The 19,768-nt window shown below is 38.2% G+C and overlaps 1 protein-coding gene and 1 long non-coding RNA gene across 2 annotated transcripts; one reads left to right on the top strand and one right to left on the bottom strand.

Annotated features, from left to right (window-relative positions):
- Window positions 1–2,481: 2,481 nt before the first annotated feature.
- On the bottom strand, window positions 2,482–5,567 carry LOC139128381 (uncharacterized). Its single transcript, XM_070694165.1, has 4 exons — window positions 5,208–5,567; window positions 3,694–3,764; window positions 3,197–3,285; window positions 2,482–3,010 (listed from the first exon to the last, which is right to left on the bottom strand). Exons 1-4 carry the CDS (start codon window positions 5,514–5,516, stop codon window positions 2,898–2,900), a joined length of 582 nt encoding a protein of 193 aa, XP_070550266.1. The 5' UTR covers window positions 5,517–5,567; the 3' UTR covers window positions 2,482–2,897.
- Window positions 5,568–5,812: 245 nt separating this feature from the next.
- On the top strand, window positions 5,813–18,262 carry LOC139128390 (uncharacterized). Its single transcript, XR_011551283.1, has 4 exons — window positions 5,813–5,935; window positions 6,992–7,071; window positions 11,692–11,768; window positions 15,798–18,262. It is a non-coding gene; the product is annotated as an uncharacterized lncRNA (long non-coding RNA).
- The last annotated feature ends 1,506 nt before the right edge of the window (window positions 18,263–19,768 follow it).

The following is a 19,768-nucleotide window of genomic DNA, read 5'->3' as shown; positions in this document are numbered from 1 at the left end:
CAGCAACTGTTTCCATTCTTTTCGTGCAAAATCAGGCCACTTAAAGCGAATTTGGCTTTTCCAAAAGGCCACCCAAAAGGTAGCACATGATAAATATTATCTAACACTCTACCAAAAAGCTGATTTGAACGGGTAGGTAAAGTACCTGTCAAAGGTAGTCAAATTTCCAAGTTTGACCACATCATACTTCCTAAATCTTTGTTCACATATGCGCCTGACACAGAGCTTTGACAGGGATGACACAGTTGACAAATTCCCGCATTTGATATCAGTGTCACAGTATATGTAAATATCTATGTTTTCTCTGATAATTCACTGCTTTACCAAGGCTTTATATGTACATATATCTAATTACATTTCCCTCTAAGCAAAGGGACATATCTTCAAACAATAAACACATAGGGCAAGGTGACCATATACGGCTGATATTACGCCCGCACAAACGTGAAATAAAGCTACGCATACAGCGCCCCGTCTAAAGCAGGTAGTTTTCATCAATTACACCAAAGAACGGAAATATGGGCAAAGGTGGCCATAAGCCGCTGAAATTCGGCCGGGACACATGTGAAATAAAGCAACACATACAGCTCCCCCTCTAAAGCAGGTAATTTTCATCAATTACACCCCAGGAGGGAAATATGGGCAAAGGTGGCCATAAGCCGCTGAAATTCGGCCGGGACAAATGTGAAATAAAGCAACACATACAGCACCCCCTCTAAAGCAGGTAGTTTTCATCAATTACACCCCAGGAGGGAAATATGGGCAAAGGTGGCCATAAGCCGCTAAAATTCGGCCGGGACAAATGTGAAATAAAGCAACACATACAGCGCCCCTCTAAAGCAGGTAGTTTTCATCAATTACACCCCAGGAGGGAAATATGGGCAAAGGTGGCCATAAGCCGCTGAAATTCGGCCGGGACAAATGTGAAATAAAGCAACACATACAGCACCCCCTCTAAAGCAGGTAGTTTTCATCAATTACACCCCAGGAGGGAAATATGGGCAAAGGTGGCCATAAGCCGCTGAAATTCGGCCGGGACACATGTGAAATAAAGCAACACATACAGCGCCCCGTCTAAAGCAGGTAGTTTTCATCAATTACACCCCAGGAGGGAAATATGGGCAAAGGTGGCCATAAGCCACTGAAATTCGGCCGGGACACATGTGAAATAAAGCAACACATACAGCGCCCCGTCTAAAGCAGGTAGTTTTCATCAATTACACCAAAGAACGGAAATATGGGCAAAGGTGGCCATAAGCCGCTGAAATTCGGCCGGGACAAATGTGAAATAAAGCAACACATACAGCTCCCCCTCTAAAGCAGGTAATTTTCATCAATTACACCCCAGGAGGGAAATTTGGGCAAAGGTGGCCATAAGCCGCTGAAATTCAGCCGGGACAAATGTGAAATAAAGCAACACATACAGCTCCCCCTCTAAAGCAGGTAATTTTCATCAATTACACCCCAGGAGGGAAATATGGGCAAAGGTGGCCATAAGCCGCTGAAATTCGGCCGGGACAAATGTGAAATAAAGCAACACATACAGCTCCCCTCTAAAGCAGGTAATTTTCATCAATTACACCCCAGGAGGGAAATATGGGCAAAGGTGGCCATAAGGCGCTGAAATTCGGCCGGGACAAATGTGAAATAAAGCAACACATACAGCTCCCCCTCTAAAGCAGGTAATTTTCATCAATTACACCCCAGGAGGGAAATATGGGCAAAGGTGGCCATAAGCCGCTGAAATTCGGCCAGGACAAATGTGAAATAAAGCAACACATACAGCTCCCCCTCTAAAGCAGGTAGTTTTCATCAATTTTAAATTTGGTTCACACAAATGTTAATGCAACACATACAACATCCCTCAAACATAACGTACTTAATCTAACCTGCTGAATGACAACAATCAAAACCACTAATTAAAACACACTTTTACTACCAACTGCACACATACTTTGATAAAGCAAAACCAATACAAAAATATGCAATTTGAAAACATTTATTCTATTACATAAAAATCATGTTCAGTACAAAAAAGTGACTAAGCATATATTGAAAATAAATAAATATCATTGAATCGCCCAATCAAGAGCGTCGTCAGGGGCAGCACGCAGAGAATGCGCCCCATCTCTTCTTGTGTGAATGTACTTCCCCCCCATTTTTTTTAACTTTTTTTCGTGTTTTGCATCTAAAATCTCAAAAACTTTGTCAATTCTGGTGGCTCTCCAAGGGAGTGGCCGCCTGCAAAGGAACTTTCTTTCTATTTGGAGCAATATTAAATTCGTCGTCAGAGGAAGATTCGCAGGAGCCTGAGTCTGTCTCTTCACTGGAGATATAATCTGTAGTTTTCAGCAGCATGGTTATGTAATGTTTTTCCTGTTGACTAATTGACGATGAGGATTGAAGCATGTCACGGCGCCTTGTTAGTTTCTGCAAGGGTAAAAATAGAAGCTCTTAAATGTTTTGACAGGTTATGATCGATCTATTATATGCCATACAACATACATTCAGGTTGTATCAATAAATAAGCAGAATCATTATATCTTTACAATACGAATTCAATGCATTCCTTATATGGTCACACATAGACATGGGTATTACTTGTCAAACAATGGCCCTAGAGATTATGGGACGTTAAGCTATATTTTTTCAATTTAGCCACGTGTGACTCGACTGAACAAGTAAGAAGCAAAAGATATTTTGCAGAATAAAGAAACTGTGCAGTCTTATTATCTGATGTCAATGTTTACAAATATAATCAATGAAAACAAAATAAACATGGTCGATATCACATATTTAGCGTTTTCAGCAGTATATGTTTTTGGGGTATTGTCAAACAAATCTTAGCTTGAGTAGAACCTTTAATAACAGGTTTTTGCCACCTGCATGTACACAAATTACCTGTTGTTTCTTTGTCTGCGGGCTTGTTTTTTCTTAAACGATGCCACAGTTCCCTTTTGCTGCCGTTTGCTTTCGCGCCGTTTCGTCATAAAATAAGTTTTCGTTGCAACTGTAATAAAGAAGAGAAAGGAGATAATTACTTTCAAGGTAGGGACAAATTATAATCATTAAGTGAAAGAGAAGAAAGCACCAACCGATCAAAAAAGTGTGTGATTGTCGTTAGTCAAACCATCAGCACAAACTGTTGGTAAGAAAAGGAAATAATGCAAGCGTGCACTACATCAATGAAACTCACCATGAATAACAGAGTCATCTTCTGTCATCTGCCCTTGGACAGCTGTCTTGATTTCCTTGTTTATCTGCACATTGTGTGCATGGCCAAATCTGGAAGATAACAGTTAACCAGAATGAACTAAGCTAAGCATCACAAATTAAAGTGAACCGTGAAAATAAAAATGATAGCATAGAAGGTTTGGAATGTTTATCCCGGAGGTACATGACACAGGTTTGAAATTCTTACTGATTTATTATGCTTGCTGCTTTTGCGGTACATACAGCTAGATTGAAAAATGTTTGATATATTGAAAACTATCTCATCAAAGAGCTCTCAGTTACATAATTTATTATTAAACACAAGAAAGTAAAATTTGTATATTCATTATATTCTTTCCAGATACTATTTTAGTATCTTCCTTCATCATTTGCGTTTTTAAGTTGTAGTTGAAATCGTTTAGTATTCGTCTCTATTGTCATTAGAGCAAAAAAAAAATATAAGTAAAAATGTATACTTACGGTTTGGTCGTATCCCACTTTTTACCAGCGTCTGCGTCGATAAGTCCATCATAAATGGAATGAATAGCACTCTGAAAAAGAATAAGAAATATACAATCAACATGTTAACCAGTGTTCACAGGTTCTCTGTTGTGAGGTAACAAAAAAAAACTATTACCGAAATTCCGTAGTCATTTTGGAGCATAAGATATTCTTCGCACAATTCGTTGTTAATGTAGGCCTATTAAATGTAATAGATACACTCTTGCACATAGATTAAACAATGTGCGCAAGACAGCGGAGCGGCATTTCGGCGGCCCAGCTATGGGTCCTGATCACTGTATGTACTATCAAATGCTACCGTATGATTTCCGTTTACAGTACAGTTATCAATAAAAAATTAAAATGCATATTTCAACATTAAATGCAGGCAAGTGATTTTACAACGCTGTAAAATTCGCCGAGTGAAAACGTAACAGTAGACCTAAGCGGCCAAAGCCGTGCACTGTGCGCTATTGGCTGTGTGTCACATAGGCAATCCGAACGATTTCATTTGCACGTTCAATCTCAATAAAACGCATGTTTCAACATTAAATACGGCTAGTTTTCAATCAGGTTCGAACCCACAACAGCATCAGTGGCCTGGACAGAAAAGTGACTTTTAAAAAATTCGTACTGCGCCTGTGCCTTGCCGATGCTGTTCGCAACACAGGCGTGATACGACACAACGTCTTTACGTACATATTATCGACGTTGCGTGGGAACATACTTCAACATCACGTCACAGGGGCAGATGAAAGTCCCCTGGGGTTGGGAGGAGGTTTTCTTTGTGCAACGGTTCACCTTTAATATTTGATTTTATTAATTTTGACTGTGAGATTTCAAATAAAGCTTTCGACTCCAAACTGTCTGACTGTGTTTCCAATTCCTTATCTCCTCTTCAACCAGTGCACATACCACTCTAATTGCTGCGCAAACATTGCCAACTTGTTAATGACTGAGCGTATCAGCGGATTAGCTTATTTAAGTCAACACCACGGCCGTCCACACGTAATGTGTGTGAGACGGCTGTGGTGTTGACTCAATCACTTAATCCGCTGATACCGACAGCGGATTAGCAAGTTGGCAATGTTTTCTGAGCATTACAGAGGCGTATACACAAGTTGGAGAGGAGATAAGGACTTGTCGGTAATATATAAAGCAGTCAGACGGTGTGGAGTCGAAATCTGTATTTGAAATACGATAGTCAAAATAATAAAATATACTTGTAGTAAAAAGAAGGTAGTCAGACGGTTTGGACTTGAACTTTATTTGAAATATCAGCCAAAATTAATAAAATCAAATGAGGTAAACCGTTGCACAAAAAACTCCCTCCCCACCCCAGGGGACTGATTTCTTTCCCCTATGATCACGTCTGTATTGCGAGCACTGGCGAGCTGCCGCTCGCATACACTAGCACTGGCCAACATCTCCCTGGATACAGGGCCTACGTCCTCGATTTGTCAAAATATTGCCTAAATTTAACTTGTCCATACCTTAAGTTTTCTCGATGGCCTTATTTTTCGCCTAGCCCGAGACTCTTCTGCCAGCTTTTCCTCGAGTAACTGCTGCTTTTTTAGCATTTCTTCTTGGTTCTTGAGGAGGCGCTGAAACTCTTCTCTGCTGATAGTAACTTCTTCAGTAGTACTAGTAGACGGTCTTGCGGCGTCAGTGCCCGGACCCACGTCCTCTCCACCCAGTAGAAGTTCTCGTCTTGGCCGGATGAGACCAAGAATGGATGATGACTCAGTCAAACTGGACTGCGGAGTTACTTCTGTTTGATTTTCGGTGCTTGGCGTAGACATCGTAGATGATTTCGAAATGCTGAGGGTTGTTTAAACTTCGCGGTTGTTGTACTGTTTATATACACGTATGTATGCAAATTTCGATTCAGTTTAGCATATACCACGCCCCATTAGGCTCTAACCTTTGACATTAATGGGAAGATCCACAAAATAATAAGACGCACTCGCACATTACACATTTGTCTGTGAACATAGATGAAACATTATAATTTGTAGGTTTGATTTCTGATTTCTGTAAAAGAGCCACATTGTGGAGCCAACATTCGCGTATTTTAAATAGGCACTTTGTTTTGAAGCGCACGAGGACGTTCTGAGCATGAGGGCGCTGCCAGACCTGAACTTTGAACTTCCTGTTCCTTGACAGAGTTTTCCGGCGTGCAACGAGAGACGCGAATCCGAGAGCACAGAGAGTGCTACAGGTAAGTTTATTTTATAAAGGCAAGGCAATCGGTGAAAAGGAATAAATGTTTTCTTCTCCATTTCACGATTGGTATACATCGGTTGACGACGAAGTACGGCATAAACGTAAAACCAAAGTTAAATTTCTCCCTCGGCATGTATCGTGGATGTGTACTATATCCGTGGCGGACCGGTACAGAAATTCAGAATGGATCGCAGAATGTTTTGGAGGCTAGAAACTTGAATACGTACCGTTTCGACCCATGAATTCACCAAATCCTTGACTGAATTTTGGGCCTCCGCCGCCGATGGTACGGTTTGTAATAGTTGGATCCCCGGGTCCCCTTACCCCTCCCCTCCAAATGACCCTACGGTTCCGTGTTGTTTCGATACGTATCGGCCGCCGCGTGATATGCATGCCGACTTTTCTATGCATACCACGCGGCGGCCGGCCAATATGTATCGAAACACACGGAACCGTGAATGACCCCCACGGATATGCTGCCCCTGCTCCGATGTACAGATTTAGCCGTACGTAAGAAAAAATGCTGCCAAGAAAGTAGCATCAACGAATGTATTGATTTGTATACCAAATCTCCATACAGCTTCAGTAGAAAATTAAGTCATGTTTACCACTCTACTTCACCTTACGTTCGTAGGGCAAATGTCACTGTTTCACCATAGAGGAGGCTATAGGCTAGAGCTACCAAAATTGGTAGTTCCATGGTTTCACATCGGCACGAGGGAGAGTGGTTTTGAACACAAATAGAGGAATAAAAAATACACTTTCAATTTTGTTATGGGCATAAAATCAAAAAAGCTATGGTCCTAAAAGCAAATAAATTCATTGTCAAATGCAGCGGTGAGCTCATGTCTGGAAATAGTCCAGAAAAACATTTTCTTATCAGGACAAGACTCAAATTATTGTAATCCATCCATTGTTTCCATGAACATTCAAGCGATTTAGTCATAGGTTTAAGGTTTTGGGAAATGGCATGATCCTAGTACCACTGTTATGACACAAGTCATGACTAACAAAGCAAATACTAAGGCTTTCCCTATGTTTTTCCCTGTAGGTCGCTCCTACATGCCAGTTTGAAATAGCAATCTTCATCAGTTATTGTAATTGTTGACTGATACTTGAATTCTGAATACGGTAAGTTGCAAGATCCTTCCTGTTTAATTTTAGCGAGGAAGTAATGTTGCTACCACCATGGTTTCTTAGGTCTGTATACTAGTATATACATCATGCCATAGCCAAGCCAGAATAATCAAGTATTGACAAAACAAAAAATATTCTTCAGATGACAATTTTAATTGGGTACAAGACAATATATACGCTATTTGCAAAGAATTATGTGTTCTTCATAATTTTTTTCCCAGACTGTCATGTCAACACAATTGATCATGTATTTTTAATGTCTATTCTGTCCCACTTATATTTCACAATTGTTGAATATCGAAAAATATTTTGAAATCTTCAAACTATTCGAATTTTGTCTTGAGAATCTACCAAAATGTTAGTGTTAGAATGTAGCTAGTGTGGAAGGGTCTTGTTGATTTGCCCATCCTTCTGGTTTGTTTGAAAACCTGAAACTGAGCAAGGTGTTCACCCATTCTCACCTTTGATCACAGCAGCCAGTTCATGTTGTCAGTCTGTAAACATGAAACAATACACTGTTTATTGGCTTGTCCACTGCTTGTCCCTTATCTTGTCAGGTGTAAAGACCACATGCACTGGACAAACAATGCATTGTTCATTGGCTTGTAGGCTATAGAATGGTCAAATATGTACAGGAAGTAGACCATTTCATGCAACTTTCAGATTTCCTGAAGAAACTAGCTCTAAGTATGATCGTTTAGCTTGATAATCTGGTGGCATTCAGAGTTGTTATAATTGTCTAACAAACTGCTAAATGTGAGGTTACATGAAACATAGGGCCAGGTCCAAGCCAAAGCACATGGTTGTAGCGGAAGAGTCTTGACTTTGCCAGCTGAAGTGAGGATACCGCGACATTGGCACTATAGGCATTATCGGATAATATTATCTAAGTTATCTAAGTTAGAGTCTAATTTAGAGGAATGGGGAAGTGGCTGATGCCCGACATGCTGTTTTATCGGATAATATCCGATTAAAATCGATAATATCGTCTAACATCTAAGTTAGAGTCTAATATTAGACGAGTGGGGAAGAGGCAGATGCCCGACATGCTGTTTTATCGAATAATATCCGATAAAATCGATAATATCGTCTAAAATCTAAGTTAGAGTCTAGTATTAGACGGGGAAGAGGCAGATGCCAGACATGCTCTTTTATTGGATAATATCCGATAAAATCGATAATATCGTCTAAAATCTAAGTTAGAGTCTAGTATTAGACGGGGAAGAGGCAGATGCCAGACATGCTCTTTAATTGGATAATATAGTGGCCACTTCACTGCGTACCTGTCTAATATTAGACTCTAACTTAGATTTTAGACGATATTATCGATTTTATCGGATATAATCCGATAAAACAGCATGTCAGGCATCAGCCATACCTCACTCGTCTAATGATAGACACTAACATCTAAGTTAGAGTCTAATATTAGACGAGTGGGGAAGAGGCAGATGCCCGACATGCTGTTTATCGGATAATATCCGATAAAATCGATAATATCGTCTAAAATGTAAGTAAGTGTCTAATATTAGACGAGTGGGGAAAGGGCAGATGCCGACATGCTGTTTTATCGGATAATATCCGATAAAATCGATAATATCGTCTAAAATCTAAGTTAGAGTCTAATATTAGACGAGTGGGGAAGAGGCAGATGCCCGAAATGCTGTTTTATCGGATAATATCCGATAAAATCGATAATATCGTCTAAAATCTAAGTTAGAGTCTAGTATTAGACGGGGAAGAGGCAGATGCCAGACATGCTCTTTTATTGGATAATATAGTGGCCACTTCACTACCTGTCTAATATTAGACTCTAACTTAGATTTTAGACGATATTATCGATTTTATCGGATATTATCCGATAAAACAGCATGTCAGGCATCAGCCATACCTCACTCGTCTAATATTAGACACTAACATCTAAGTTAGAGTCTAATATTAGACGAGTGGGGAAGAGGCAGATGCCCGATATGCTGTTTTATCGGATAATATCCGATAAAATCGATAATATCGTCTAAAATCTAAGTTAGAGTCTAATATTAGACGAGTGGGGAAGAGGCAGATGCCTGACATGCTGTTTTATCGGATAATATCCGATAAAATCGATAATATCGTCTAAAATCTAAGTTAGAGTCTAATATTAGACGAGTAGGGAAGAGGCAGATGCCCGAAATGCTGTTTTATCGGATAATATCCGATAAAATCGATAATATCGTCTAAAATCTAAGTTAGAGTCTAATATTAGACGAGTGGGGAAGAGGCAGATGCCCGACATGCTGTTTTATCGGATAATATCCGATAAAATCGATAATATCGTCTAAAATCTAAGTTAGAGTCTAGTATTAGACGGGGAAGAGGCAGATGCCAGACATGCTCTTTTATTGGATAATATAGTGGCCACTTCACTACCTGTCTAATATTAGACTCTAACTTAGAATTTAGACGATATTATCGATTTTATCGGATATTATCCGATAAAACAGCATGTCAGGCATCAGCCATACCTCACTCGTCTAATGATAGACACTAACATCTAATTAGAGTCTAATATTAGACGAGTGGGGAAGAGGTAGATGCCCGATATGCTGTTTTATCGGATAATATCCAATAAAATCGATAATATTGTCTAAAATCTAAGTTAGAGTCTAATATTAGACGAGTGGGGAAGAGGCAGATGCCCGAAATGCTGTTTTATCGGATAATATCCGATAAAATCGATAATATCGTCTAAAATCTAAGTTAGAGTCTAATATTAGACGAGTGGGGAAGAGGCAGATGCCCGAAATGCTGTTTTATCGGATAATATCCGATAAAATCGATAATATCGTCTAAAATCTAAGTCAGAGTCTAATATTAGACGAGTGGGGAAGAGGCAGATGCCCGACATGCTGTTTTATCGGATAATATCCGATAAAATCGATAATATCGTCTAAAATCTAAGTTAGAGTCTAATATTAGACGAGTGGGGAAGAGGCAGATGCCCGACATGCTGTTTTATCGGATAATATCCGATAAAATCGATAATATCGTCTAAAATTTTAGTTAGAGTCTAGTATTAGACGAGTGGGGAAGAGGCAGATGCCCGACATGCTGTTTTATCGGATAATATCCGATAAAATCGATAATATCGTCTAAAATCTAAGTTAGAGTCTAATATTAGACGAGTGGGGAAGAGGCAGATGCCCGACATGCTGTTTTATCGGATAATATCCGATAAATCGATAATATCGTCTAACTTCTAAGTTAGAGTCTAATATTAGAAGCAGATGGGTGGAAAATTCTAAAAACGCTGTTTTATCGGATAAAATCGATAATATTATCCCTATTAGATCGCTTTGGTCTCATGTTTCTGGAACTCTCTAACTTAGAAATTTTAGACGATATTATCCGATAATAAAGAAAAAGCCTATGTCGCGCCTTCATGGCTGAAGTAATGTAGTGTCATCAAAGGTTTCCTAAAGAAGTTTATAAAATATTTTAGCCTGTGTTGGTTTCAACCCATAATATTTATGACCCTGGTTGTTTCGCCTGGCACCCTAGCCGTGTCTGCCCGTACAAGTGCAGCCCACACCCCAACTTTGCCATAAGTTCAAGAGCCCATGACTTCCTTGATGTTTTTTGTGGACCTGAGAGGTCTATACACATACACACTGTCGCAGATAATTGTGGGGTACAGAACTGCAGCAAAGCCCAACTTAAACTTTCATCTAAGTTTAACTTACCTTATCATTTGGGTGTAATCTTGCTGAGTAAGTTGAGCAATATTTTACATGATGAGAAATACAAACGTGGTAGTCATCAATTTTGTTAATTGCCAAAAGTTTATACATTTGCAGTTTCCCTAGTAAATTAGAGTCTGGTCTGTTGATTTATAATTTGCTAGTGACCCCACTTTAATTTTATAACAGCCCAAGAAAACTGCATACTCTAGTTACTCATAGCAAAAACATCTCGGGTGTCTGGACTGAAACAGCAGAGGTCATGAAAGTTACAGGCTAAAACTCACACAGGCCCTGAAACAACAAGAAATGGTGTGTGGGTTGATGGGTGTCTTTCTTTAACACTTGCTATAAAATAAGGCTTGGAAATGTTTGTGTATTTTCATCGCGTAAGAAATGTGAACCAAGTTTAAACTGCTACAAATATGGGTGAAGTTAGATAAACAAAACATTTTGATCACAATTCACGCAAAGCATGATGTAAAGAATACAAGGACACAAATAATCCCATCTGATGTAAAGTCATCACTGTGCCTGTACTCCCATAACTAAGACAGTGTCTTTATTTTGGACAATGAATATTAACATAGTTATATGTAAAGTAGTGAAGCCAAGAAATAGAGTAGATTTCAGAGTAATGATCAATGTCAGTAAAGAAGCAGGTGATGATAGTTGAATTATGGTCAACATTTTTTCTAACAGTAACAAGACAGTCTATTGTTTACACCAAGTTGAACAATTGCACATGTCTTTGCAAAACAAGACCATGGACATTAACCAAGCTAAAACCTTGTCATAAGAGACATTTTTTGGGAAAGGACATACTACCACACTGTCATGACACAAGTCATGACTAACCAAGCAAAAACTTAGGCTTTCCCTATATTTTTCCCTGTAGGTCGCTACATGCCAGTTTGAAATAGCAATCTTCATCAGTTATTGTAATTGTTGACTGATACTTGAATTCTGAATACGGTAAGTTGCAAGATCCTTCCTGTTTAATTTTAGCGAGGAAGTAATGTTGCTACCACCATGGTTTCTTAGGTCTGTGTACTAGTATATACATCATGCCATAGCCAAGCCAGAATAATCAAGTATTGACAAAACAAAAAATATTCTTCAGATGACAATTTTAATTGGGTACAAGACAATATATATACGCTATTTGCAAAGAATTATGTGTTCTTCATAATTTTTTTCCCAGACTGTCATGTCATTTTTAATGTCTGGTGTGTCCCAATCATAATTTGACATTTCTTGGATAAGGCCCTTTGTATGGCTCTTGTGCATCCTTCCCTAGGCTGTTCACATAATGTTCACACAGACCAGACTTTGTTAAACTGTAAATGGTAAATTGTTCTGTGCAGGTTCACCTGGTGACTGTTTCAGAGAATAATTCGAATTTTCCTGACAATATACCAAAATGTTAGTGTTAGAATGTAGCTAGTGTGGAAGGGTCTTGTTGATTTGCCCATCCTTCTGGTTTGTTTGAAAACTTGAAACTGAGCAAGGTGTTCACCCATTCTCACCTTTGATCACAGCAGCCAGTTCATGTTGTCAGTCTGTAAACATGAAACAATACACTGTTCATTGGCTTGTCCACTGCTTGTCCCTTATCTTGTCAGGTGTATAGACACATGCACTGGACAAACAATTGTTTATTGGCTTGTCCACTGCTTGTAGGCTATGGAATTACAAGATAATATCCCATGATTCATTTTGATCTTTAGCAATAGATATTCCCCAGTCAAGCCTAGCATAGCTCACATGTGTAGAGAAAATTGTAGACAACATAAAATTTTGAAAGCATACTTTGAAGTAGACAATTATTGTCAATATCAGTCCAGATGATTTTGAAAATAATGCGTTACTGATAGAGGGAAATTGAAATTTTATAAAGTTATCAAGCAGTTGTGTGGCCAGCCAAACAGAAACATTGCAGTATGACAGGGACACTGGAAGAACCTGTATGTCAAATAAAATATGCTGAATTTAGCCTGCATTTGGTGTACCAATCTGAGCTTAAAGCATAAGTCTGCATCCGTAGTCAGGGCATGAAAATTATGCTGGTCTGAGGTCCTGGACCAGTGATTTTTTTCGCAGACCAGTATAAAATCACCCCACAAAAGTCCGCAGACCAGTAGGAATGGGAGCCAATTAAATTTCGTTTTGGGGATTTTCCTGATGTCGGGGTCAAATGTTTCACTGAAGCAGCTTGTTATGCTAAAAAGCTAAATCACCATCACTTGGAAACAGAGGCGGGAACGTTTCCCTCTAGTGCTTACTACATCATGTGAGATGCTGTGATCAGCGAATAGTACTAGTAGAAGTAATGCTTCTGGAGGTCTCCCGATAATGCAAACCATGCTAAGGGTTACTTGAGGAGTCTGAAATCTGTAAAGTTTATCAAGATGTTGTACTTCTTGTTAGATTATTTACCCATTGTTTCTGATTTGTCAAGAGCCTTTCAATTAGAAGACCTGTTGATTGTTGAAATTCCAGACAGACTTGAACAAACTGTTGTGAAACTAAATGCACTAAAATCTGTTCCTGGCAAAAATCTTAAATATTTTCTTGAAGTTTATAGTGTTGATGATCGTAAATTTGGAGTTTGGAGATCTCTGGCAAAGCATTGATGCCAGAATACACTGTTGATGAAGTCTACGTCAATCTCATAAATAATACAATAAGATATATTAATGATAGATTTGATATCATGAGCCAGTAACCACTCAAAGAAATGCAAAATCTTAAAATTCATAAATGGGTTTTAGGTGAGGAATTATATGAATATGGTAATGTTGAAATGCACAAACTAATGTAGGAAACTCCTGTTTCAACTATTTCTCTGATGCAAAGAGAGAGTCAGTTTGCAGTGATTGGCTAGCAGTAAAAATCTATTGTAGGAACTTTAGAGCTAACTCTCTGCTGAGTGTGTATTCATTAGTATTGCAGTCAGTTCATGTTGTTGGTGAAGGCATGGTCAAGTTGTTAGATTATTTGTTCACAATGTCACCCAGCACAAGTGCATGCGAAAGAGGCTTTTCAAAGGTGAACAATATTAAAACGCACATCTATGACTCAAAATTTCAAGATCAGCTGTTTATTATGTCAGAAGGGCCAACCCTTCAAAGATTTGATCCAGATCCTGCCATAGCAATGTGTCACTGTACTGTAGATTTCCCATAATTCATTATGATTTGTTTCCTCAGAGATCCCTGAGTGAAGTCCTCCATGTGTAGACAAATTCACAGACTATTTATCATAATTTTGAAAACGTACTTTTATTCACACTTTTCTTCTCAATTCTCATTTTAAATAATTTGGAAAATTATGCATAATTGAGAGAGGAGATGGCATTTTTGTGAAATTTGCCACAGATTGTGTCCTCAGCCATACAGAATAATGTGGTGGAAAGTAAGGAGACTAGTTACACCTGTTTTATGAAACAAAAGGATATTGATTTTTTGCAATGGAATAGACAAAAGAAATTTGCATGCTAAGTTTTCTCAGAGAACGACCCCTTCAGTTCGTCATAACTTGCTGCCCAAAAAGCACGGCATTTGTAGTACCTACAGAATGTTACTTTTATGGTTGTTTAGTGGTTATTTTGAATTTTTCACTGAAATATCTAAACATACTTTTATTAGATATTGTTAAAAATATTCTGATGCTGTACATTAGTGCTTACATGCAGAACTGAAAAAGTTTTTAGAAAAGTAACCTTCAAGGATACAAATCAAAGAGAATTGTGAGTAATTTTTTATGCTGTGAGGTGGCTCATTACCCCTGAAATAGGTAGACATATTGAAGGACACAAACTCTCGGGTACTCGTAAGACAGAAACTACTGAACAAGAACTTGTGAAATCTGCCAAGTAAATGTATACATGTATGCAACATGTCTCTGTATGTGCATCCCAAGCAAACCTCACTGAAATAAAAGCAAATTTAAAATGAGTAAGAGAACTGAATCATTTGTGTATGTTATGCAAAGTTTGTGGACCAGTGGATTTTACCTTGGGACCAGTGAAAAAAAGGGAAATTTCAGGCCCTGGTAGTATGTATGTCTTTAACCCTTTTCCTGCTAGACAGTATCACTCCCCCATCAGCCAAGTCAGTAAAAAGCGGTATTGAGCCAAAACATGAAGTATTTTAACCAACTTGGCTTGGTATGTTATAGGATCTTTAATCCAAAAAATATCAAGTTTACAGTATTTATGTTTTCAACAGCTTTCAAATGTACAGTATTGTTTAAAATACACCATATGGAATATGTTGTGTTTCATTTATTTTACCATCTTGACCTGGTGGTGAAATATGGACTTGGCAGGAAAAGGGTTTAGCCGTTCACTGTAAAAATTTGAGAACCACTTCGCATTCAGCTTGTATTTAGTGTGTTGATGCATTTGGGGCTGTAGATGGGATTTTGTTCGAATGAAGTTGTCAATGCCCAATGAGCTGATAAAATGTGAAAATTGGCAGAAATTAATAACCCAAGAACCCCTGTTCAGATTTGTTTTGAAAATTAGTGTGCAAGTACTTTAGGTGGATCTCATACAGTTCTATACATTTCGTGAAGATATATGTATCTTGACTGTTTATTGTTGCTGAAATTTTTGGTGATTTTTATCATTTTCTGTGAAAAATCTTCTCTGAAACAGCTGGCCAAATCGCTTTCAAATTTATTTTGGTTGTTTACAAGGGTGTTACCTTTCTAATTTTATTTACTTACACATATACACAATGAAGTTAATTTGTTTGATATAATCCAAAAGGGCTGCCAGTAGACTTTGCACAGTTAGTTGCATATACAAACTCTTCAGTTGTTGTCAAGAATCCTCATAACACAATGTCAAAGATTTAAATAATATTGAATTGGTTGGGATTGTTTCATCAGTGATGACTTGTACTTGATAGACTGATATACAGCCACATGTAGAACTGTAGATATATCTTTGTTCATATCTTGTAATTTGTATTCTTTGTTTTTGTTGTTCTTTAGCACCCGATGGCTTCAAAGAGGAAACATTGTCCACACTGTGATAATGAGGTGATAGTAAAAGTCTACAAGCAGCACCGCAAGCGATACTATAATGAAATCTCTGACACCTGGACCACACTTGATGACATTGACCGAGAAGAAGAAGAATTACTGTTCAGTGATAAACGTTTTAAGATATTGTCTGGCAATGATGTTGACTCTGTCAGTTTTACTGATGATCAGCATGGACTCACAAGTGAAGAGAACATGGACATTGAAGGAATTCACGAGAACATTCAACATGGAGAAGAATTACTCCAAAATTTTATAAAGGATTAGAGGAGGAAGACCGTGTGTACTTCTGTGAACCTGGTACAGACGAGGAAAGAGATTTTGTGAGTGGGCATTGTGAGATTTGGGACACTGTAGACGAGGACGATATAAATGAGGATTTCAAGGAACACTTAAACTCCTCAGATCTTTTTGTATCAGTGTCTGCAGCAGAGTCACATGATCCAAGGTTATTGACATTAGCCAATTTGTTTTGTCTTTTCCTTTCCTACCTGTGGTATTTTCACAATGTGACAGATGCATGTATGATGTGATACTTGGTTTTTTCAAGACATTGTTTCATGTTTTAGGAGCAATATTCCCATGCATTTCTGCCTTTTCTATTCTTTTGCCTGTAAGTTTATACAAACTGAAAAAATCCATGGGTCTACATGAAGACAGGTTTATCAAATATGTTGTTTGCCCAAAATGTTGTTCAGTATATAAGTTCAATGATTGTTACAAGCGAGTGGGTAATAAAAATGTGCCTGTCAAATGTAAATTTATTGAGTTTCCTGCACATAAACAAAAAAATTCAGGCAACCGTGTGGAGCACCTTTACTCAAAGAAGTAGAACTACAGGGAAACAAGAAGCGTTTATACCCATTTAAAGTTTATTGTTACAAATCTGTGCTACAGTCTTTATCAGATCTGGTCAAACGTGAAGGTTTTGTAGAAAAGTGTGAACTATGGCGTGACAGGAGACCAACGCCCGGTGTCCTGTCAGATATTTATGATGGCAGAATTTGGCGAGAGTTCCAAACTGTAAATGGCCGGTCTTTCTTAAACTTTCCACAAAATTATGCATTTCAGTTGAATTTAGATTGGTTTTGCCCATTCAAACATCTTCCGTATAGTGTAGGAGCACTGTACATGGTAATTCTTAACTTGCCACGTGTTGAACGGTACAAGAAGGAAAATGTAATCCTTGTCGGGTTGATACCAGGTCCTCGGGAGCCTTCACTGAATGTTAATTCTTTTCTCAACCCTTTAGTTGAAGAAATGAAATTGTTATGGGATGAAGGTTTAACGTGTTCCATTATAGAATCTGGCAAAAAAGCAGTTTGTAAATTCCATGCTGCTTTAATTAATGTAGTATCTGATGTACCAGCAACAAGAAAACTCTGTGGGTTTGTGGGACATACAGCTAAAAGGGGCTGTTCTAAATGTGAGAAAGACTTTGTGTGTAACAACTTTGGTGAGAAAATTGATTATGGGGGTTTTGAACCTGCAAAAAAGCGAAACAATTCTGATCATCGGAAACAGGCTGAAGAGACTGATCAACAAATGTCTAAGAAAGATAGGAATTCATTAGTATCAAAATATGGGGCACGGTATACATCTTTAATGAGACTTGCATACTTTGATTGTGTAAGATTTCATGTCATTGACCCACTTCACAATTTATTTCTGGGTACAGGCAAACACATTATGAAAAATATCTGGCTAGACAAAGACAAACCAAAGATTTCTAAAGATCAACTTGAAACCATCCAACAAAAAATTGACATTACCAGGGCACCATCAAATATGGGCAGAATGCCATTAAAAATAGCAACAAGTTTTGGTGGTTTCACTGCAGACCAGTGGAAACATTGGATTATTCTGTTTTCAGTGTTTTCATTGAAAGGAATTTTACCAGGGAAAGAGATGGAAATGTGGCGCCTTTTTGTACTGGCCTGTCATATGCTGTGTGCTCCTGTGGTAACTATAGCTAATGTAGCTAAAGGTCATTCATATCTAATGCAATTTTGTCGCCAGTTTGAGAAGATTTATGGCTCTGAAAAAGTGACTCCAAATATGCACTATCACACGCATTTAGTTGACTGTATTCTAGATTATGGACCTGTGTATTCGTTTTGGACCTTCCCATATGAAAGATACAATGGTATACTTTCTGATTATTGTGCCAATCACAGATCAGTAGAAATACAGATAATGCGGAAATTTATAAATGAACAATTACTTCACAGCATGCCTAAACCAAATGACTACCAGGAATTCAATTCATTTTTCCCTCTGAGTTGTCAACAGAATGTATCTTCACCATCACAGGCACAAACTGATGATGAATCAGTATCAATATTAGGTAGATTGTCACTAGGAATTGAGGAGTTTAATTTGTCACTTGCATTAAAAACAATGCACTTATTTCATATGGTGGGTCCTATTTGTATGGAATTCCTGGATGCATCATGGACAACTAATCTCAAAAACATGTACAGCACTTTTCTTGTAGAGTCTGCTCTTGACACACTGACTGGTTATATTAAGAAATGTGCTGCTGTGAAAGTGGGACAAGATTTACTGGGATCTGAAGACTCACGATACAAAAGATCCTCATTAATTCTGGCTCGCTGGTGTACACTGGGTGGCAAAATTGATCATCACAATGGATTACTAAGACCGGGTGTTATCGAGTACTTTTTCTCTCAGTATTTGTATGTGAATAGCAAACAGGAATTATTTATATCAGCAAAGGTGCGATGGTTTCAACAGCATCACAATGTCAACTATTATGGTGAACCAGTGGAGGTTTGGTGTAAGGATGCATATGAAATGTCTGGGCCAGCATCATTCATTCCACTTCAAAAAATTCAAGGGAAGTTTATCGCAGGTTTTGACACCATTAATAGAGAGAAAATAATGTGTGTCATTCCACGTGCAGTTAAAATGTATTTGTGAAATGCAAACATGAGGTGGCATTTTTTCTTCTTATTGTAAATAATATGTATTTATTTTATTGAATGGCAAAACCGTGTATATTCCAGTAGCCCAGTTCATTGTTAATAAAAAAATATCTGTTGTGTTAAATACATCTGAGATGTTGTTTGTGTTGACTCTTGTGTGCGCAAGCCAGTAAGCTTTCTGTGTCTTTCACTTCCCACAGAAAGAGAGAGAGAGAGGAAAAGCTGAGGTTCATTTTTCCATTGCGGTTCAACTTTTGAAACTTTTCTATGTAAGACACACAATAGTGAAGTTGTCCTCCAACACAAACAGCAAACACTGGATGACAATGTTTAATTTCTGTGTACAAACTGATCTTAACCATTTGGAGCCTTAGCCTAATCATGCAAACAGATTACTGGTATGCACTTGTTGGTGTTTAATGATACCTGTTTCAGCAGTTCGATACTTGCAAGCGAGCTTTAGGATGTTGTATAAAAAATGAAATTTCACCAAATGAAATGTATAAAAAATAATTAAGCTTATCACAGTGTATGAATATGCATAACGCTGGTCTATTCTTTCATCAGAAATTTAAAAAATATGAAAAAGTGAATTATTTTGAACGTAAAGCCTCTTTGGAAATACATGAATGTCACAGTCACTTATTTTGAACAATCCCACCCCCCCCCTCCCGTGTCGCCACAAATACACCTCACCTGATTTGTATTCGCGTATTGGGTGAAGAGCGGAATTGTATAAAATTAGTGACTATTAAAAAATCTTATGATGACTAAAAATGTAAAAAAAATGGCATGGCATGCCCCCTGGAAAAATATCTTCGCCCTCTCCTCTTCTAAAACTTTGTTTATACGCCGTCACAGATTTTTGCTTCGTCCCCTCTCCGCGGTTATTTTTGTCAACCCCCTGCCCGTTGACGAACACATTGATTTCCCCTGTTTTGACAAAAATTGATTCCTCCCTTGTGATTACTT

The sequence above is a fragment of the Ptychodera flava genome, unplaced genomic scaffold, assembly GCF_041260155.1.
Source record: "Ptychodera flava strain L36383 unplaced genomic scaffold, AS_Pfla_20210202 Scaffold_51__1_contigs__length_905262_pilon, whole genome shotgun sequence".
In the NCBI taxonomy this organism is placed as follows: Eukaryota; Metazoa; Hemichordata; class Enteropneusta; family Ptychoderidae; genus Ptychodera; species Ptychodera flava.
This window is presented reverse-complemented; position numbering and strand designations above follow the sequence as displayed.